At 39.8% G+C, this 23013-nt stretch overlaps 1 protein-coding gene across 4 annotated transcripts in view; it reads left to right on the top strand.

Annotated features, from left to right (window-relative positions):
- Positions 1-3154: 3154 nt before the first annotated feature.
- The window catches only part of bcar1 (BCAR1 scaffold protein, Cas family member), a 105648-nt gene continuing 85789 nt past the window's right edge, over positions 3155-23013 (top strand). For 2 of the 4 annotated variants that reach the window (XM_051383154.1, XM_051383156.1), the window contains exon 1: positions 3159-3677. In XM_051383154.1, coding sequence (XP_051239114.1) covers positions 3666-3677 — 12 coding nt within the window. In that variant the 5' untranslated portion in view covers positions 3159-3665. Of the gene's footprint in view, positions 3678-23013 lie in introns of all 4 variants that reach the window. The other 2 variants (XM_051383157.1, XM_051383153.1) reach the window with 2 other exon arrangements.

Here is a 23013-nt window from a genome sequence, read left to right on the forward strand (position 1 = left end):
CTCAAATCCTCACGCTGCCCATTTTTCCTGCTTCTAACATCAACTTTGAGGACAAAATGTTCACTTTCTGCCTAATGTATCCCACCCACTGACAGCAGCCATGATAACCAGATAATCAGTGTTATTCACTTCACCAGTCAGTGCTCACAATGTTAGAGCTGACTGATGTATAAAAAACTGTTAATACCCTCTAAGCACAGGCTGGGGGCAGCCCACCCCCCCCAGCCTCCACTGTGAGTGGGAGTCTGTGAAACTGTTGCGCTCATCTTCAAATGTTTACTGATCAAGACGTATCATTTATTTATGCTAGTTTTTGCTAACCCTCTACTTATATTCTGGTGCAGTGGTTCGGACCATTGACAATATATGGTTTCGACTTGTGCTTTAGACTCTGTAGAAACACCACCGGAATGTAGTAGCTAACTTAAGATGTGATGTGTGTGTATGTATGTGTATCTGTATGTATATATGTATATATACGTATATATGTATGGAATCTTTAAAATGTACTTGTATTTTTAGCACAGATAGCCTAGCACATAGCATATCTAAGTACAGGAAAGGAGGAAGGAAGAGGGCAAAAAGGGGCGGGACTTAGCAAGGGTCAACTTAAGTATAGCATATTCTGCTTTCAGAATCTTGAATAAAGCAGCTTTATTATTGTACAAAGACAGAACTGCTCTTGAAAGTTGCCTAAAAACAGATTGTGATTATAATAAATCCTTCCCTCCCCGCACACAGACGGGTAGTGGGATTTTTATGGCGTAGCGGGGCTGACGGGGGGATTATCCTCACACATGTTCACGTACAGTTTATCACTGTTGAAGGTGTCTGCCGGAGTGTGTTGCCATAATTTTATTCTTGTCAGGAGTGTGAGACAACATTTACATCATCATGGAGCACTAAAACTCCCCTCCAATCAAAATGTCTTGACAGTGTTCACTGTAGTGGTTTCCCATAGACAGCCAGTGCAGTTTGAGGTAATCTAATGATGATGGACTCAATCAGTCAGCTGCAGTATGTCAGAGGGGGAACAATGGCTGGACTGGACTGCAGGATTAGTGTTTACTAAAAGGAAATCAGCACTGTACATCAACAAACTGAGTCTCATGTTTTATTTTATTTACACAATAGCCAGAAGGCTGATCATCCTTACATAAAGCTGCTACTGTTAATTATTTATAGACACATGATATCTTAACCATCAGTAAATCCCTTATCCAGTGTGTGCACCCTGTTGCAATGCAGTCAAACTGGATTTGAGTCTCATTAAAACCGTTAGTCATGAGGGATTGTTTTTATTCTGCATGCATTTGACAATTTAATTTCCTTGATGGCGTAAAAGACATACACCTTTTTTTTTTTTTTATTGCATCTCATTATCTATGACATCATCCCTAGGTTTTTAAAGGGACACACCATCTACTTTATATCTGTTGCTGGAGTAAGATCATGTGTATTTTAGATAAAATATAGAGGTAGCCCAGCATATTTATACTTTGAAATAACATCTATAAATTGACAAAAATATATAGACATCAAGTCTAAGTCAAAATTCACTCTGATAAAATACAAAATTCAAGTAAGTTCCAGAGTTTGCTAACAGATTTTCAAATTGTAAGGAAAAGAAAGAATACCACTGGCTGTATGGAGTGGTAGAAAAACTCTCATCTTTTGTTACTAGCCTTATGTACGTTCTTTAAAATTCCCCTCTAGACAAGTTTTATGACATACCAAAGTCTTCCTGGAGCAGGAATGTGTGTCTGAAGTGTTTTACACCAATGCTTTTGGGGGAGACCTAATTTTCCGGAGTGTGTGCCCAAAAACAATTTAACAAACATCAGTGTGATAAAAACCTAAAATGACAGAGAGACTCTTTGTGGAAATATTTATTTGATGTGTACTTTTTTAGTTTGGCAGCAAGCTTTATTACCTGTACTGCAGTGAGCCACCAGGGGGCGATCGAAGTTTTGGCTTGGAAATTGTTAAGTGAAAATGTACGCACATAGACAAGTGTTAGCATTACTCTATTATTTAAATAAGGAACTTAAATATACAAATATATATTTATACTGAACAATTTTCTCAATTAAGGCTTTTTGGGGAGTAAGAGTCTCTTTCAGGGGAGCCAATCTCCTAGTAGCACCCCTTTTATTTTATTATTATCCTGTGTATCTCATATTTTGTTTCCCAAAAAAAGTATGAGTTCCACATTAAAATTCTTAAAAAGTAATCTCTGAATATACAAATGTTGATTTCTAAAGTTTTCCTGCTGGACACAAGATGTCTCCTACTTCACTGTAAAGTCCATTCTCAGTGTTCTGCTGGTAGGCCCCGCCCCTTAAAATCAGATGTTCAATGAGCACAGAGAAACTTTCCACTTTCAGCAGATGAATGTGAAAACATCCTTCTAGAGTCAAACTCTGCACAGACAGCATTCAGACAGCACACTGTAGGGACAAGAAGAAACACTGATTTCTGGGAACTTTCTATTCATTGTAATTTATTACCAATTACTCGTTACTCTTTTAAAAAGTAATATTACTTTACTTATTACTCCCTGCCAACAGTAGTTAGTTACACTGCTAGTTATGTTACTTGTATGCTACTCCCCTCAAAAGTGATAATTGATTATACAAAAATGAATCCAAGGATGTAATTGGATTGTTGGATTTCAAATCAGTTGGGAGTGACAACAAAAGTAATTATTTTATTTTTATTGTGGGGGTTCTGAAAGAAAAAAAAGGTTATTCGTTAATTAATAGAATTATTCTTTTAGGTAAAATATTTATGTTTAAAGCTCAATCAAGAACATCTGAATTTTAGTTTCTTTAAAATACACTTCAAAACCAACATCTTTGCTTAAGTGACTTTGTGTTATGTTTTGTTTTTAATTGTTTTAAATTTTAATTTATCTTTTTTGTTTTTCTTCCTGTCCGAATTTATTTATGTATGTATTATATCCACTCATGTTAGTTGTCTCCAATGTTTTACAAGTAAAAATGATTTGTAGTAAATGAGGTAAACCGCTATGGTCCTTTAAAAGCTCGTCCCAAAATAATGCCCCGGGGGGAACCATGCTGTGGATTTCTCATAAATTGTAGACATTACAAGTGGTTGTAGTGAGACGGTCTCTTTAAGGCTGGACTGGTTGATCCCTGTAGAGGGACGGCGGCAGGCAGCGGCAGGCAGCGGCAGAGGCGGCGCTCTCCTCCCGTTCCCTGACGGTACCGACCTGTCAGCACAACGGTGGCAGCGGCCTGACCTCCCCAACCGTCTGAGCGTCGGTTTACCAGCTTTTATTGGAGCATTTGTGAAGGAGTCCGTGAAGGAATCCGTGACAGAGGAGAGGAGAGGAGAGGAGAGGGGAGGAGAGGGAGGGGGAAGGGAAAGGCGGAGGACCTGAGGAGAGACAGCCGGCTCTGCTGGACACTGAGGCGGCCGCACCGCCGCTGCTGTTGCCGCAAAAGCCCGCTATTACTGCAGACGCACTCGGAGCTCTACAGCTGGATGTTTGCCTTTCAGACGGAGCTCAGCATGCAACGGATGCAGCAGGACTGACAGTTGGGGAGCCGTGTGGAAAAGTAGCATCTGGAAAAATAAAGAAATAAAGAGCACCGTGCGTTTTAAAGGCAGGAGCCGAGGAGAGTGACAGCGCCAGCAAAATGTCTGTCCCTGTAAGTATGTCAGTCTTGAGGCTCAGGAAGCACTTTCCTGCCCTTCAGTCTTCCTTGTCAGACAATTCTCCTACATGGCAGAGCGAGACTTTAACCAGTAAACAGTAGGGATGGAACCATGCACCCCTTTCATGATTCCATACTAATACACCATACGATTTTATAAGACAATTTATGACCAGTGTTGGGCAGTAAGGCATTACTAGTAATAATATCACTTCCCCCACTAACTAGTAGCTAATTACTTAATGATTTCAGTAATAATATTACAGTTACCACCCAAAAAGATAACTATCAACAATACAATTACAGTCTTACTTGTTGTCACCCTCTGATTCATTCTTTTGATCCTGCACATCACTAAGCAGGAAACGACCTTAGAAGATGCAAATGCTTACATTCTGTAACTGGAAATATTCCCATAATGTTAATCTTAAAGCTGCAGTAGGAAACTTTTATAAAAAAATAACTTATTTTTCATATTTGCTGAAACTCAGCTCTGATTGGTTGTTTTCTTTCAGGCCCGGTGGATTCTTGTAAATACCATTAGGAGCACTGGGAGGAGCCTGATTTTTTCACAGATTATCTGTCTGGTGTACTACTGAGAGGATATAGTGAGAGTTTCAGCAAACATGACAAGAAAAATATATTTTGAAATTACCTACTGCAGCTTTAATCTGCCACTGGCTAAGTTCACACATTTTGTTGTGTTTTTGTCATTTGTGACTTATATGAGGCAGTGTGAACAGCACAGATCAAGTTGAATCTGATCTTTTCAATTTAGATTTGGTACACTTTCATACATTACAGGCCTGATTCTTTGTAGTGCAACCTCAGTCATATGAACGGTCATATCAGAATTCATGTGACTTTTATGTCACTCTAGATTGACATTTGTCATGCGGGTCACTTCAGGTTCACACTGGAATCTGATATGGGTTACATTTAAAACAACAGACACAACTAGATCTGAGCAACAAATCAGAATTTAGGCTTGCAGTGTGAAGGTAGTGTTTATCAGTGCTCTGTGTGAGACCACATACTGGGCCTATATAGCTATTCTTGGCAGGCCTGGCCTGTCAACACATTTAGACAGATGATATTACTGCCGGAGTGTGTTCAAGGGATGGGTTTGCTTTTGCACACAGTCCCAGATGTTTCAGTGCAGGCTCCTGCTGCTGTTGTTGGAAATGGTCTTGATGGAGCTTGTTGTGTTGTTCTTTATCACATTCCTAAGGATCTGTTTCACAATTTCTGCCTGGAGGGTCTAATGACGAGGTGTGTGTGTGTGTGTGTGTGTGTGTGTGTGTGTGTGTGTGTGTGTGTGTGTGTGTGTCAGTGTAAGCCAGTCTGTGCACTCAGCTACACCCAAAAATGGGAAAGGCCTTACATTTATAGTATTACTTCCATTATTAGAAATGCACAGTATTGATTTCCTTGTCAGATGTGATGATGATAATATATACTTACTTTCATCAACAGAGCATCAGACTGTGTCTAGTTTCAACTGTCATGCTGTTCGCACAAGCGTATATTCACTTTTTATTATGTCCTGATTCAGTGTCTACAATTGTTTGCTCTTGCGTTTGTTTGTGCCACAGGCTACAGGCTATTAAAGCTTTCTTAGAATGTGCTGTCAATATTTGGGAAGAAATTGTGTATAGGTCTCCTTTCTCTAAAAAAAACAGACCGGCTGATTAAAACCATTAAAAGCGCTGAATAAAGCAGTTCCACCTTAAAAATCACTGCTTCTCCAACGCTGTTGGACAGACAAAGGACGTCCTGCAATACACTGTCCATTGATTTTATTGGCCTATAAGCGCCACCCCTTCAACTGAGCAGTGAGCAAGTGTATTGAGTTGTAGTTCTGATAATAGCCAGTAGGTGCTGGCTCTTAGAAAACACCAAATGTACTCAAATATATATATTTCTTTTAAAAATGTAAATGCTCATTGCATTTTAGATATTGTGACTTAAACAGGGGCATGTGTTTTGAGGTGTTTGGTTCATTGAAAGCCATTCTCTTATCAAAGCCCTCACAAGAACTCCCTCAGAAGTTGTCAGAGCTGCACACTGTAGTAAAGTTGAATGGTCACAGTCAATGGTCAAGAGAGCATTGCTGTAGTGATCTGTAGTGATGCATTGTGGATAGGTGGTTCCACCCTCTAAGGTGCAGAGGCAGCGGCCAATTTAATTCAGTTCAGTTTTATTTGTATAGCGCCAATTCATAACAGAAGTTATCTCAGGACACTTTCCAATTAGAGCAGGTCTAGACCGAACTCTTTATAACATTATTTACAGAGACCCAACAGTACCACCATGAGCAAGACCTTGATGACGGCGGCACGGAAAAACGTGCACATCAACAACAGTAGCAACAACTACACTAATAGTAGTGACTGATGATGATGAACATGAAGAAGACGATGGCGTCGACAACAACGATGGGGTACAACAAGCAGTGACCACAGCAACAACAGTAACCGCAGTAATAATAATAATAATAACAATAATATCAGTGATATTAGCAATGGCAATCTAGCAGGACCATGGCAGGAGGCTCCACCAGGATCGATAAGAACCTGCGAGACGAGAAAGCACAAGAACTCCGGGGAAGAAGTGAAGTTAGTAACATGCATTAATGGAACATGAATGAGTGCGGAAGAGAGAGGAAGAGAGGAGCTCAGTGCATCATGGGAAATCCCCCGATAGTCTAGGCCTATAGCAGCATAACTAAGGGATGGTTCAGGACTCACCTGATCCAGCCCTAACTATAAGCTTTATCAAAGAGGAATGTCTTAAGCCTACTCTTGAATGTGGTGAGGGTGTCTGCCTCCCGAACCACAACTGGAAGCTGGTTCCACAGGAGAGGAGCTTGGTAACTGAAGGCTCTGGCTCCTGTTCTACTTTTAGAGACTATAGGAACCACAAGTAGCCCAGCATTCAGAGAACGTAGTGTTCTAGAGGGGTCTTTTTCTAGTTCCAGTCAGTACTCGTGCTGCAGCGTTCTGAATTAATTGGAGCGTTTTAATGGACTTATTGGGGCAACCTGATAATAAAGAGTTGCAGTAATCCAGCCTAGAAGTAACAAATGCATGGATTCGTTTTTCTGCATCCGTCTGTGATAGGACACGGTTGCGGTTGCCTTCTCTGTGTGGCAGGATGTGTTCTGATCTGCTATACTTGGCATTCACACATGGACTTGCTGCCTCCTGCTGTGTGATGAGACACACTGGAGATTCAGATCTGTGCGTGTCAAGCATGTGTGTTCCTGCCACGGAGGAGGGATTGTGAAACACAAAGGTACAAACTGTGATGTTGAAAGTGACTGCCTTTAGTGTGTGTGTGTGTGTGTGTGTGTGTGTGTGTGTGTGTGTCCTTCCAGTCAACTCCCATCCTGTCTGACAGCAGAGTCACACAGACAGACAGAAGGTTGTACCATCTCCTCAGCAGGGAGGACACAAGTAGGTCTGCATTCTCCAAAGTTTGTCTGCTCACAGCTGTCTGAAAGTACACATGGTGCTTCTCAAACTATTTTCGTGAAACCTCAGTGGAAAAGACAGAACACAACAGTCTCCTGATAACTGAACCATACTGCAAGCTTATTTTAAGGCTGTTGGTTTCATGTAGTTTCTGAGAAATCTAACAAACTGATCCAAAAATAACTGATGATATTGAGCCTATTTGCTCCATGTATCCAGTGAGTTCTACAAAGCTTAACCTCACTAATTTCACTCCACCGTAACTTGTTTGGCAATAGAATATGCTGATTGGTCATTGAAAAAAAATACTATAGGCATGCCTTGATCAGACTTTTTGGAGCTGATACTGTTCACTTGATTTAATGTCATGAGAATGAGCTGACCTGATACTGATCACCGATTGGTTCCTGTCCTTTGATGTCTCTTACAGACAACTTTTGCAAAAGAGACCCTGTAAACGTGGTTCTTTAAAGCTGCAGTAGGTAACTTTTCTAAAAGATAACTTTTTGTAATAATTTGCTAAAAATCTGATTTGCGTCACTTTTGACTGCAGTCTACACGTAGCCTAAAACATAAAGCAGATCAGATAACCCCCCCCCGTTTCAAATGAATCTAAAGCTGTGTAAACTACAGGCTGCTCCAGTTATGAATGTATAACTTATTTTTTATAAGATTAAGGTTTCTAAGTCATATTATTTAAAGGTAAAATCTCTACAAATCTCTGGCTCCTCCTAGTGCTCCTAATGACATTTGCAAGAATCCACAAGGCGTAAACAAAAACAACCAATCAGTAAGATGTAAAAACGCTTTGGGTTGGAGGCTTGAAGAAAGTTAATTCTTGAGTCTCATTCCCAGAGTCAGAAAGCGTCTGTATTTGACGACCTGGGAATGAGACTCAACAATCTTCCTTGGAACTGGTTGTTGGTTTTATACAGGCCTGCCTAACACTGGCTCCGTATAGGGCCTTTACATGCATTTCGTGGCCACTGTAGTGTAGATCTGAGGTAGTTGCAACCTGCAAATACACTGCTAGATGCCAATACATCCTGCACACAATTGTAAAGAAACTGGACTTCTGAACTGGGCTGTTAGCTGACTGGTTAGTTGAAAGTCCAGTGAGACGTCGTTTGCTGCTTTAATTTTATTTTATGGGATTCAGACAATTTATTGATTGAAAATAGTGTTCGTATGAGTACATTTAGTGCTGTTAAAGATTTGTGTAGATAATAATTATTAGAAACACAACAGGATTTCATGCTGGTGATGGTATTAGTTCAGCGGCATGTTTCCATGGTTACAGAGAAATTACTTACCTACCATGATAGTGGGCTTACTGCTGGTGTGTGTGTGTGTGTGTGTGTGTGTGTGTGTGTGTGTGTGTGTGTGTGTGTGTGTGTGTGTGTGTGTGTGTGTGTGTGTGTGTGTGTGTGTGTGTGTGTGTGTGTGTGTGTGTATTTGCTCAGTGACTTGGAGGAAGGAGCATTGTGCAGTCTGTTTGCAGTGCGTCCGCTCAGTTTTTCAGTTAGCTTGTTCTATTGCCGTTATTGACATCATCAGTGACATCAGCACACCTGCAGTATCAGACAGTGACCTCCTAGTTTCCACAGCAACCGTTCCCATGATCCCTCCCACCTGGTCAATGTCTCATTTATCTGCGCTGTTTCCCCTCACACACACACACACACACACACACACAAACACACACACACCCTCTCTCTCTCTCTCTGTTGCAACTCTCTCTCTGTGTCTCTCTCTCTCTCTCTCCATACACCAGCATGGCGGGTTTGTTCCTGTGTGTGTGCAGCATGTTAACCTGAATGTGGCTTGATATGTCGATCACACATTAAAAAATACCAGGATGTTCACACTTGGATGTTTCTGTTTGTGTTTGATTTCTCTGCTTCTGTGTGGAGCAAAACCTACCAGACACACACACACACACATCACAGATCTACTGTAGCAGCAGAGAGCAGGTAAGGGTCAGATATATATAGAATTTGAAGAGTGTAGTCTGATTTTCACAGGCTGAGAGCTGTTTGTTCATCATATATGCACACAGGGACATTAATAAATGTACACAATGCACATCGAGCTTTGGAGGGTTTGACAGCTGAAATCATTATACTGATGGAAAATGTGGACTCAGAAGTTATCTTAACCAAATATAAATCTAAATATTCCAGTCCATCCATTGGTCCATCACCAAGTGAATGATGGGCTGCTGGTTAACTGGTAGTGTCTGAAGCATACATTAGGCTGAACCCTTAGGCCAATCTCAGGTTGTCACAGATATGTCGCTAACACATTAAATTGGTACTTGTGGTAGTTATTGATAGGAGGCAGGGTATTTTCTCATTATTTTGAGATAGTAATTTTTTGAGATACTAAGACTATTTTGAGAAAGTGTCTTATTATTTTGACATACTAAGACCTTTTTTGAAATACTAAGTCATTATTTTAAGAAAGTTTCTCATTATAATGACTTAATGGATTTAGTCAGAAATGGACTTCCATACCCTGTCATTCTTTAGTTTGGAATCTGTTGTATTTCCACACATCTGGTTTCACTTTTGCTGAGCCTTCAGCCATGGTGACGGAAATGACTGGAAAGATGCGGCTCCCCCTTGTGGCAATTCAGAATAAATCAGGAAATGAATATGGGACTGTATGCTGGCAGCTTTTTCAGGTCACTCATATGAGGATATCCACAATAATTCCGATAATGAATATTCACCCCGATAAACTTATATGATTGTGTTTTATCGCAATTCGCAATATTATGTATAGTATATAGTGAGTAATAAGAACTAGTGTTGAGCTGATGCTGTTACAAACTGGCTATTGGTGTGTGGATTATTGCAAGCAACATGTTCACTGTACAGTGTTAGATGACATAGAGGAGAGAGGGTTGAGGTTAAGTGTTTGTCATGCTGAGTGTGTTTTCTCCTGATTGCCTCCACCGTGAGTGTGTGAGATCTTTTAAATTGAATGCAGTGTTTTTACACTCATGTATGCATGGATGATACAGGTGTGCGTGTGTGTGTCGTTCATGCATCTCAATATGTGCATATCATAAATGTGTGATGCTAAATGTATGCTGCCCCTTATTTGTGCACTGTAAGAAATGTAGATTTTACATTGAAAAACTGTCAAACCATGACAGTAAAAGACCATAAACTCTAAATAGGTCAAATGCAGTTTCTGTAACAGTAAAACACAGTAATATCTCATGGCAAACCCCTTATTTATGTGGCATTTTAAAGGAATTTTTACGGAATAAAGTCTTTTTTTTAATATTGCAGACTGTATATTGTACAGAAAACCACCTCATCTCATGGCAAAACTGCTTCTTTTGGTGGTAAAAACCGACCAAAACCAGCTTAAAATCAACAGTACAAATATCCTTTTACTTTAGTACTGTATTTATTACAGTAAAGTTATGGCAACCACAGCTGGCAGTTTTTTTTTTTACAGTGTGTATTTATCCTCATCTGAGACACACACACACACGACAACACCCCCCTTTAGTAGAATAGGTGGGGTTTCTTGAGGCTAAGTACAGGGACTGCTTGGTGTAGTGCAGTACTAACAGTGTTTGTGTGCATGTCTCCGCAATAGTAAAGCTTCTCACTTTAATATTAATCACAGTTACTTAGAGAGAGAAGCCCTTCCTCACATCTCAGTGCGCACACACACACACACACACACACACACACACACACCTCGCATCTAAATTTCCCCCTGCTCTCCACGTTCTCAGGGAGTTGCTACGGGTAACAAGAGGGTCTGCTCAATGTGTCAGTCTCATATAGGGAGTCATTGTGTTGTGATATAAGGACAGGAAGACAAGAGTCAAAGAAATCATTAAGCTAGCATGAGAGTTAGTGGAGGCTGCAGTGAAATTAGGATTCCATCAGTGTGTGTAGTTTAACAGCAGATACAAATGCACTGAGGTCAGAGCTGCTCAGTTTGTGCTTAAATGGTTCAGCTCTGTCTATCTCTGTCTATTCAGGCCCAGTAGAAACGATGGAAAAATAGACAGTATTGTCTTTTTTAAATGAAGATGTAAAGTTCCTGTGAGTACCTTTTACAAAGCGCTGTGTAAAATAATGCTAACCTTTCATATTATAGCTCCTCCCACATTCCCACCACTGAGGTGCCCTTGAGCAAAGGCCTTAACCCAACCGACAAACTTTGGTTGTACTGGGCAGCTTCCAGTTGTGAATGTGTAGCTGTGGGAATGTGATCAGGGGATTCCTGGAAAAGATGGCATTACTTCAATAAAACTTCCCTGAATAAAAACATTTCAGAGACAAAGTAACCCATAATAATGACACTTTCAAATCAAAATTTTACAAACACAAAGCGAGCCCTCTGTCAACGACAATGCTAACGGCAAAGTGGTAAATGTGATTCTAAATGTGTCTGAACAACCAGCAAGGAGCCTGAACATTTAGTTCATTTAGTTCAACACAGTATAACATCGTCCATCCACTGTCTCTGTCTTCCTGGCTTGCACCAGAGATAGGCTAGCATGACAAATTAAACCTTCACTGATATTTAGCCTAAGATAGATATAAATTTACATCTTACCCTAAAACACTTTTTTTATATTTTTACTTACAAAGTGAAAAATCTTTATTTCTTCTTCTATTGTAACTCAGATTGGGCTTTGCAGACTCAATGAGGTAGCCTGACTGCGCCAGATGGTTTGTTACACAGAACCATGGTTTGTTACACAGAACCATGGTTTGTTACACAGAACCATCTGGGAAGTTGTCGTTGGAAACTGTTCAGAAAAGGGCAGCCACTTTCAAAATGTTCTCAGGTGATTGGATGAACCATCTGTCTATGGGGTGGCTGTGGCTCAGGGGGTAGAGCGGCTCGTCCACTAATTAGAAGGTTGGCAGTTCGACCTCCAGCTCCTCTCGCTGCATATTAAAGTGTCACTCAGCAAGATACTGAACGTGGAATTGCTCCCGGATATATGCATTTGAATGATTGAGTTCATTTCTGTTTGGGATGGCCTTTGCATCACTGGGTGAATGTGGCATTTAGTGTGAAGCACTTTGACTGGTTTACTACTGGTTTACCATCTATCACAGGTTATTACAGGTAAACTTTACCAATCAGATCATTGAACCATATAACGTAATTATACTCTTACTGAAGCCAGTCAGGAAAAGAGAGATAAGATCTTTCCCATTGAGAAAAGCCTTTAGTGCCGTTCTTGTATCAATTAAGACATTGCACACTTACTGGAAATGATAATCACAACATTTTACTGCGTCTTCTATGCCGATTTAAAACGATTTAGATGGACTATTAGTGCTAATACTGGCTTATTTTCCACTGCATTTCTTCACAATATTAATCAAAAACGAACCTGCTTCTACTTTGTATTGCCTGTGTGTGTCCTTCCGCTCTGTAGCGAAAATGGCGACCATTGTACCCGGATGACAGTGTGAACACACTTATGTACTCACAACAGTTAGCGTAAGTATGGAAGTATTTGAATTGAGACACACAACTACTATGCTAACAGCATCTACGCTAACCTCTCAAATTTCAAATGTCATTATTGATATGAGCCGTAAAACAGCTTATCTGTTAGGCTCTAATTTGAATAATGTATATGAGGCTTTAAACACAGTAGAAACCTTGTTGGTACTGTATATGATACAGAATTTTTGATTGTTGTGATGTTGTATTCTTTTCCTCGCCTGTATTAGCTGTAAATGGTTTAGTATTGATTAGCCGGTATGCTGCTATAGAGCTGTATTGATTGATAGACATGTAGACCATATGTACAGTTCAGGAACCAAACAGCAGTCTCTGAAATCTACATTCAGTGTGTGTTCTTGTGTGTCTTAGCATTATCCACAATATGGATCATTTTGCCCTTTAGCGGCACAGCTATCCATCTAAATATTATTCTCATTGCTGCTACTACTGCAGTTTTACATCCGTCTAAATGTGCTACTGCAGTATTCCCGTACTGTACATATTGATCTGTTTTGTTAAAGAATTGGTCCAACACAGCTTGTTGTGGTCTTGCGCAGATCAGAAGATTGATATTAGCTTTATCTCTTTAGCCCAGCTTAGTACAGAGGTTGGAAGCAGTGTCCCCCTTCTTACAACGTAGCTAGCCTGGCTCAGTCATAGTGAACTGGCATTGATCGACAACACTTGCAAAACCCTGCTGGCAAATAACGGTCGTTCTGTGCAATGAGGCAGTTTATAATATTGAGTGTTCCATTAAATGCAGCTTAGCTTTAGTGTGTGTGTGTGTGTGTGTGTGTGTGTGTGTGTGTGTGTGTGTGTGTGTGTACTCATGCTGACATTCATTTAAAGGCTTTTCTTGTGTATTAACATTTTTGATAGCATCTCCTGATTGTCTGAGGCAATCTATAATGTTTTTATGTAAATTGAAAAGCTTTATGAATCAGTCAGTGTAATTAATGGAAGATCTGTTAAATCTGATAATCTATAATATATCTGATAAATAAGGGAAATCATAATAACAAAATTATTTATTATTTTTTGCTGCCTTTCTGTATACCTGAAGCCTTTTTAGATAGGTATTCTTAAGTATTCCCTCTGCCTGACCTTCTGTTTGCCCATCACATTTTCATCACCCCTCTGCTACTTTCTCTCTATCTATCTGATGGTCTATCTCTGACTCCAGTAAACAAGACTTTGGTATAATCTAACCTCCTTTATCTCCTCCCTCTACGGTATCTTTAAGTACTCTCTCCCCTGCCATTGCAGCCCTTCAGCATCCACTCAGTGTCCACATGAACCCAGAAAAAAGTTGGAATGTGTTTTTGTTTTTATGTGAAAGTGCCAAAATCATGAGATATTTTTGGCAAAGTTTAGAAGGATATAAAACAGAGAAAAGCAGCAAATCCTCATCTTTGACAACAAAATCTGTTGATAAATGACCAAGACAATTATTGTCCTATATTTTCAACCCCAAAAATTTCTGCATACTGCTGCCCAGAATACATTACTATCTCGAGGCAGTTTTTGGTTTGTCCATTCTGGGCTACTGTAGACCACATGGTGGTCCATCATGGCGGACTCCATGGAAGGCGACCCGTGGTGTCTGAAGATTAAAAAACGGCTCATTTTAAGGTAACAAAAACATAACAAATCTTATTTTCAGTAATATATTAATACCTATGAATATTAGATTCCTGTTCGGACAATAGATGTTACATGTTTTTTCATGTAAATATGCAATGGAAGTAAAAAATTATTAGGTAGCTGAATTACACATTTGAAAGTTCCATTCTTAATATAAAATAACAAAAAAAAGCTTCAGCTGTCTCTGTACTTATCTTATAAAACCATTTGTCTCAGTTAATCGATTGTTTTGATAAGTGATTAATTCTTTAAGATGTGCCAAACCACCCTTTCAAACATGATGCTTTTCTGCTTCTCTCAATTTCATATCTCTGTAAACTGAATATCTTTAGATTTCAGACAGTTCAGGAATGGTGATGTCTATTTTGGACTGTTTTTGATAAACCAAACAGTTATTAAACAGAAAAATAATCAACAGACAAATCAATAACTGTTAGTCATTTTCATTAATCTCATTTTGAGACTGCAGAGGCCTGTCTCATTTTCTCCTTGAGTCACAGAATACCTCCATTCATCCAACCATTTCCGGGGGGAGGGGGGCTCCATCCATCCTCTCAGTCGGACACGCCTCATCCCAGTTTGTCTGTGCTTGACCCCTGGCCTCTTTCATGATGGGGTCTACATCAGGCCTGATTGGATGATTTACACACTGTGGAGAGGCACCAGTGGAAGAGGGAGAGTGGGGAGGGGCTGGAGAAAGAAATGGAAGGAGAGGGTATGAGAGCGGGATAATGAAATGGTAAATGGATGGAGGAGAAAGGGAAAGACGGAGAGAGATTAATGATGTGAAGAGGTAGATATTACTCTGCCCAGACTGAAAGATGGAGGGCTTGATGTAGTTTCGCCTGCAGATACTTTTTCACTCACCTCACTCCCTCGTTATGCATTCCAGTCTTTCTGTTCAACCGTCTGTTCTTCCCGTCCCCACTCTTCCCTCTTCTTCACATCTCACATACAGCAATTGCCATCACATTTCAACATCAAATGATTTGTGGCTCCTGACTGATGAGCTCTACCAGAGATGGGAATTTGCTGTAGTTTGTAAAAAATTTGGGAAATCAGTCAATGTGAAAAAAATGTCAGTTCAACTGCTGCCACAGTTTATTTGTCTGACACAAAATGGCCCCTCAGGCCCCTTTTCTGCTAAATTACTTCTGGTTCTTGAACTGGTTCTGTTCAAGATTCTTGGAACCTTTGTGCTATCTAGCGAACCAGCCCGTGTTTCCATCAGTTTTGAGTGGAACCATTGTAATTGGATGCATCATCAACATAGGGAGCAGCACAATGTCATGCAGAATATGATAGGCCCACTTTGGTTTGCAATGAATATCTCCTTTGTGGTTCCAGCTGTGAACCAACTTTTCATGATGCAAACCAATTTATTTTTGGTCGAAATGCTCAGTACGGGTCAAAACTGAACGGTGCCTGTTGTAGTTGAAGTGCATTTCATTGAAGGTACTGACATGCAAAAACTGAGCACTATCATTAGGTGTTTCAGTCATTCCTTTTTAATATTATATAATTGGATTCGCATGTAATGTGAGGAAAACATCTGGTTTATACTAGAGCCCGACCGATAAAGGATTTTTAAGGCCGATACCGATACAAATATTTTGTGATTTAAAAATCCGATATTCTGTTGCTGCTACAGCCACAACTATTACTATTATTATTATTATTATTATTATTATTAGTATTATTATTATTAGTAGTAGTAGTAGTAGTATTATCATCATCATTGTATTATTATTAAACAAGACAAAGGTCACTCCTAATGTTTTTTTTTGTATGTGTAATAGTTCCTATTGAGCTACCTTATAATTACAATGTCAACTTGCTTATCCCTTTACCTGCACTCTTTTAATTCTATCCATCAAGCTACAACAAACAGTTTTCAATCATCATTTGCTGCCTGCCTTCTAAAATCTACTACTTAGTGATGCACTAAATCCATTATGTGACTCATTAATGCTGCGACTGAATGACAGTCAGCAACGCACTCTTGCGTCATTGGATTTCACACACGTGTGACGGGCCGGGTAGAGATGATACGTCTCATTGCTGTAACTGTCACGCTATTAAAGAAATACATCTTCAGTCACATTGTCAAGAGTTAAACCGACAGTCAGTCAGCTATACTGTAACAACTAACGTACTAGCTAAATCCGTTTCATCTAGACCAGTACTTCTCAAATAGTGGGAGGCGACAGGCAGGGGGGACTGATGGGGGAGGAGAGATGGGGAAGTTTCTGACAGGAGTAAAAACAAAAACGGAGGAGACGTCAGAGGCAAGAACAGCAAGTGACGGTAACCGGCATAAACTTAATAAGAGCAGAAAATACGACGAAGCCTACATAGCCTTTGGGTTTACCGTGAATACGGTCGGAAATGAGGAAAGACCGGTGTGTGTTTTATGTTTAAAAACTCTGGCAGCGGACAGCATGAAACCACACAGACGGCACCTGGAGACCTTACATCCCAGTTCTGTCAATAAGCCACTGGACTTTTTTCATCGGATACTCAATGAGTATCGCCAACATAGCCAAATATCCTACATGGCTTTAATAGAAAAATGTATTTGAAGCATTGTGATGCATCGAGGAATAGAATCGAATCGCTGACATGATAATTGTAATCGAATTGAATCGGGAGATCAGTGACAATTCAGACCTATATTTATCGGCCATTATAAATGCCGATACCGATAGTTTGGAAAATGCTTAATATCAGCCGATAATATCGGCCCGCCGATAAATCGGTCGGGCTCTAGTTTATACCCTGTCCTAATGTTTTATTTTAACTATACTCACAGTGCTGTCCTTGTGTTACCATCCTTTTTTTTGTCGTCTTTGCTTTTGTCCTTGAGAATGTATTGTTCCTTGTCTGTTTACCATGTGAAAAGTTTATTCTGCTATTTTTACCTTGAGAAATCAGCTTTTAGGAAACCTTCAGGCAACCACAATGGGCGAGGTTTCCCTGCCGAGGGAAAACTTACTGTTAAGCTAATTAAAGAGCCTTAGGCAAGAAATGTACACTTTGGAATACCTTTAAAGGTGTAAAGGTGTTGTATTATTCTCATTTTCAGATTTTATTTTGGGGATTAACTGGGATGCTGGCAAAAGAAAAAAATTCTCACATGGGCCATTGCTGCAGCACCTCTTTTCTTCAATTGTCTGAAGCAGTCTGTTTTAGGACCTGTCTCTTTAAGAGCCCCTTAAGGAGCACAGTCTGCTCTGATTGGTCAGCTCCCATGGACCTGAGCAGGCACCGCCCACCAACTCCAGACACAGATGGCTATGTTTCTTCCGCACTTACTTTGCAAAAACTCTAGGTGTAGCCAGGGTTAAGCTGTACTTCTAGCGGAGGCACTGCAAATGAACAGGATGTCAGTGACCCCTCCTCAGTCTTGCCCCTTACCATCAGTAGATCCTTTAGGTAAGGGATAATGCCCAGCGGAATGTTCTTGACTCCATGTTGTCCATTAATTTCTGATAATGGATACTTTGAAGGCCATTATCCTGCTTATACCATGGTCACTTGCCAAAGAAAAAAATATGGTCATTATTTTATATTTTTATTTGTTTTACAGTGTTTTACAAGCCATGGTTTCCATAGTAACACCTGAGGGTTTGACTAAAACCCAGAAGAATTATTACCATCCCATTCCCCTTCTAATACAATGGAAACCTTGTTCACTACTCCAATAATAGGACGAACCTTGGATATGACTTGGCAACAGGTGATATTTCTGGTTCCCTCCGCTCATAGAGCCCTTTGTCAGTAAAAATCTGTTAATATAATTTGACAGTATGCTTCACAACAACCCTAGCTAACTATCAATCCATGTTACTGTCCTCAAATGAATCAGTTTCACAAACGATAAGACAACAAGAACATTTGTGACTGAAGTGGCTACAACAAGTAGGCAGAATTTGAATTGTATCTAATTCCTATCCAATCAGAAGTCTCCTCTGCACTGAGAAATAGCTACACTACAGTAAGCCTCACATGAACACAACTCTTGTACCTCACTGCTACATTTAAAGGCCCTGTCAGCTCTGTGCTACAGTCTGTGAGGCAGAAAGTGGACTCCTGCTGTCTCTACTGCACAGACAGAGGAACAGATCGCTGAGTATTTTTGTATTTTTACAACAGGCACACTGGCATGCAGCCAGCTATCCTACTGTGTTTTCGGCACTGTCAGTCTGTCTGTGTCATGTCAGCGTGTTGTCACTTCATTACAGGAAGACTTGTAGGACTAGGTAATTCTTTGGTTTTGAATTAAAATAAAGGGTTAACATCAACTTTTTTCTATAAAAAAAAACGGGGTATAGGTGTCCAGCTTTGTACTTATTCAGTGTGATTACATTTCTATTGTAGGATTCATCAGTGCTATATGCTGGTAGTCTGTGACAATGAGGGGTGCAACTAACGAATCATTTCATTATCCATTAATCTGTTGATCATTTTCAGCCTCCAGTTCTGACACTTTTACATTTCAACTAGTTTGCTCTCAGATTTTTCAGGCAGTTAATGTCACTTTATTCATTTTTCAGTTATTCTTTTTCTTCAGACATTTCAGATGTTCACATATAAAGCCTATTAATGTCATTCTGGCTATTATACATCTTTTTGATATCTCTTACAGTTATTGAAAAATTTATATTTTACTGTACTTTTTTTTTAACATATTCTCTTCAAAATCTCAAATATGCTAAAGTCATTAATCTGGTGCCCAGGTGCCCAATGGAAATATATTGAAGCATCTATTCAGTAGCGCCACCATGTGGCCGGTTATTAAACATTTCCAGTTCCAAAAAACCTAAATGAATCACCTGGAAGTTCATTTTTATTCAAAAGTCCATCACTCTGTATTTTCCAAAATGTGCTTAATCAACTAACATCTGCATCTCCACAAGCCTTCATTCAAATGCTACCAAAATCCACACAGACATTCTTTGGATTCTAGATATCACATATTTCAAACAATGTTCAGTCAGCAGTCCGCAGTGACTATAAATGTCTCAGTACTTAGTACTGTACACACATCCAAAAATATTTGACCAATCATCAAAATCTTTGATAATACACCGAACACCAGCAGAATGGCATGTGATTTTTTTTTTTCCGGAAAATAATATTACCACCATGTGGTTGGTATTAAATATTTTACACTTTGGCTAGTGACTCACAAATCCAGTAGAAGAAACGTACGGTGGGTACCTTTTGATGATGCTAATTGTACTGATATCATCTTCTTCATGTTCATCATCATCAGTCACTACTATTGGTGTAGTTGTTGCTACTGTTGTTGCTGTGCAACTGTCTGTCTCTGTCTCTGTCTCTGTCTCTCTCTCTCTCTCTCTCTCTCTCTCTCTCTCACTCAAATTCAAATTCAAATTCAATTCAAAATGGACTTTATTGGCATGAAAGTTTTTTAAAAAACAATATTGCCAAAGCAAAGCATTCAAATACAATACAATAAATCAAAGATATATACATTATGAACATTATATTAGTTATATACTGTGTGTGTGTGTGTGTGTGTGTGTGTGTGTGTGTGTGTGTGTGTGTGTGTCTGTGTGTCTGTGTGTGTCTGTGTGTGTGTGTGCCTCAATCACTCACTGTCCCTCAGGTTGTGGCATGTTAATATATACTGGGCAGCAAGGTGTGCCCGCTCTCCTTCTCAGAGGAGTATTTTTAATTTGGAGAGGTCGTTCAGCTCTTTGAAATCTGGTATCAAAGAGCTGAACTTGTTCAAATACATTTTTCTAGTATTATTTAATTTTTTACATTGTAGGAGTAAGTGCATCTTTGTCTCAACTCTCTCTCTCTCTCTCTCTCTCTCTCTCTCTCTCTCTCTCTCTCTCTCTCTCTCTCACCCCAACTGGTCGAGACAGACGACCACCCACCTAGAGCCGAAGGATCTGTCCTAGGTTTCTGCCTTTTAACAGGCAGTTTTTCCTTGCCCTTGTCTCCAAGTGCTTGCTCATGGTGGTACTGTTGGGTCTCTGTAATTAATGTTATAAAGAGTTCGGTCTAGACCTGCTCTATTTGAAAAGTGTCCTGAGATAACTTCTGTTATGAATTGGCGCTATACAAATAAAATTGAATTGAATTGAATTGAATGTAGACCACGCCCATTTGTACCTTAAAAACACCACCACCATTTTGGATTTTTTTTTATGTCGAATTTTTTTGCTTCTTTTAGCACTTATTTCATCTAATCTTTAGCAAAATCAGTACATAGCATATTTAGATGAAGCCAAACAAGACTTATAGTTTTGTGTTTGGGTACTACTTATTGTTCGTCTGTAATTGGTTACCAAATTTGGAAATGTTTTACATAACGCCACACTGCATTTCATACAATTATACTGACAATATGTCCACAATAATACTAAGTTACAGAGGATAGCACAGATACAGGAGAGAGGTCAGTGCTGCATACAGGTCAGAGGTTTGTACTGTCTATTTGTTTCATATAATAGTAACAATATTGATATTAATATTAACTTTATTTCATAAGTTTTAGTGTCAAATTATTTGACACTAATAGTGTGGGAATCACAGATTTATCGAACAGTGTGTTGTCCTCTCATAAACATCAGACAAGAGCTGAGCACTTCCTCATCCCCTCCACCTTTATCTCTCTGTCAAAAACAATCTGTCAGTCTCTCTTCACCTCCCTGTAAATAGTTCTGTCACTTCCTCCTTCGCATTTCCCCTCCCTCAATTCCCAGCATCCCTCTCTCATTTGCTCTTATCCTTCCAGTCCTCTGTATCCCCATCATCTGTCCAGTCTTCCACATCTTTCTACTACAGCACTCTTTATCCCACACATATTCCATCTATTCCTCCCCTCCAACCCGCTCTCAATTCCATCACACACACACACACACACACACACACACACACACACACACACACACTGTTTAGTGGTGTGGAATGGCCTTTTTGAGGAGTAAATTGCTTGGCCTCTTGGTTCACAACCAATTCACAGGATGGCAGCTGGGCAGATTAAACTCACAGCTCCCTCTGTGTTTGTGAGTGAGAGTGTGTACATGGCTGACCACCCAAGCTGCAGTCACCTTAATGTCTGTTTATGTCTGTCTGCCTGTATGTTGTCTCAGCTCAGAATATGCTTCCAATAATAGAAAGTGAGTAGACCCATGGAAATGAGCTGCTGATTATTCCACTGATCAGCTGCAGTCCCTCCGAGTCATTAAAGGCATACTATGCAGTTTTCCGGTTTTGTCAAACAGCTACCCCTAGAGTCGCTGCGGAGTACTTGTATTTAACGTTAACTGTCATAAATACCACTCACCAGAGCCGTCTCTATATACGGCTCTGCCTCTCTGATCCCCTCCCCCCCATATACCGGTACGTGTTCAGTAGGAGTGAAGCGTCAGACATCGAACAGGCAAAGATAGAATCCGAAGATGTCTACTGACCAGGTAACGTCTGAGTGAATGCCTGCTAGTGTCTTCCATTGAGGTTGCTTCTTATGTTGCTGATGTATGTGAAGCAATTCGTGATTCTCGCGAGATTTGGCGGGGCGCCACCTTTCAGACTTGCATTGCTGGTTCTGCCAATGGCGTCCCTCTCCAGCTTTGCTATCGGGATGATTCGCTATACTACAAGTTCGTTTACCATGGAAATGACTTCGAAGCTGTTATATTAAGGTAAAAATCTTTAAAAAAAACAAACAACCAAAAAACAACTGCACTGTAGACAGTAAACTGTAGAGTGCTTGCACAGCATAAACTAATTGTCACCCAGCCTGTTGCATTATTACGTCCAATGTTCACCTTTTTAAAGGATAAATCTAGTTTATTATTTCTTTTTTTGTAGTTCTGTCCTTTATTAATAGTACTATATTTTTCTTGTCAGCAAATCCCATGTGATAACCTAAATGGACATTGGATGTATCTGACCAAGCAGGGGTGGAATGTAAAAGTACATTTACTCAAACACTGTACTTAAATCCAAATTCAAGGTACTTCTACTTTACTTCAGTGTTTAGATTTTATGTAACTTTATACTTGTACTTGGAGGTACTTTTTACTACTACTGACTACTACTACTACTGACAGCTTCAGTTTTTGTTTACTTTTCAGTTTACAGTTTTTCCATTCCCTTTCTGTCCAGTTAAAACCATGTGTCTCCAGATGTGTTGATTTTGAATGTTTGTGATAAACAAGGATGAAGGATAACATTGTCATGGGGGGTTGTTGTCCTGGGGCGGCTGTGGCTCAGAGGTAGATGTTGTTGGTTCGATCCCTGGCTCTTTCCGCTGCATGTCGAAGGTCCTTCAGCCAGATTGCTCCAGATGCTGTGTCATTGGTGTGTGAATGTGTATGAATGTTAGTTTCTGTTCAATAGACTTTACCATCACTGTGTGAATGTGTGTGAAAGGGCAAACGTGGCATGTAGTGTAAAATCACTTTGAGTGGTTGGAAGACTAGAAAGGTGCTATACAAGTACAGGTCCATTTATCGTTTACCATACCTGCATGTGTGCGTGTGCCATGTTTCATTCAGTTGTCACCTCGTTGAGCAAGTACTATTTTTGCCTCTTTTTAGTTTGTGAAAATTAGCGATCTTTAATATTTGTTGTGTTTGTTGTTGGTTCAGAAGGATGAAGACAGTTGGAAAACAATTAGATACAAAATAGAATGAAGGCTTGTATGTAGGGGCTGTACT

The sequence above is a fragment of the Dicentrarchus labrax genome, unplaced genomic scaffold, assembly GCF_905237075.1.
Source record: "Dicentrarchus labrax unplaced genomic scaffold, dlabrax2021, whole genome shotgun sequence".
In the NCBI taxonomy this organism is placed as follows: Eukaryota; Metazoa; Chordata; class Actinopteri; family Moronidae; genus Dicentrarchus; species Dicentrarchus labrax.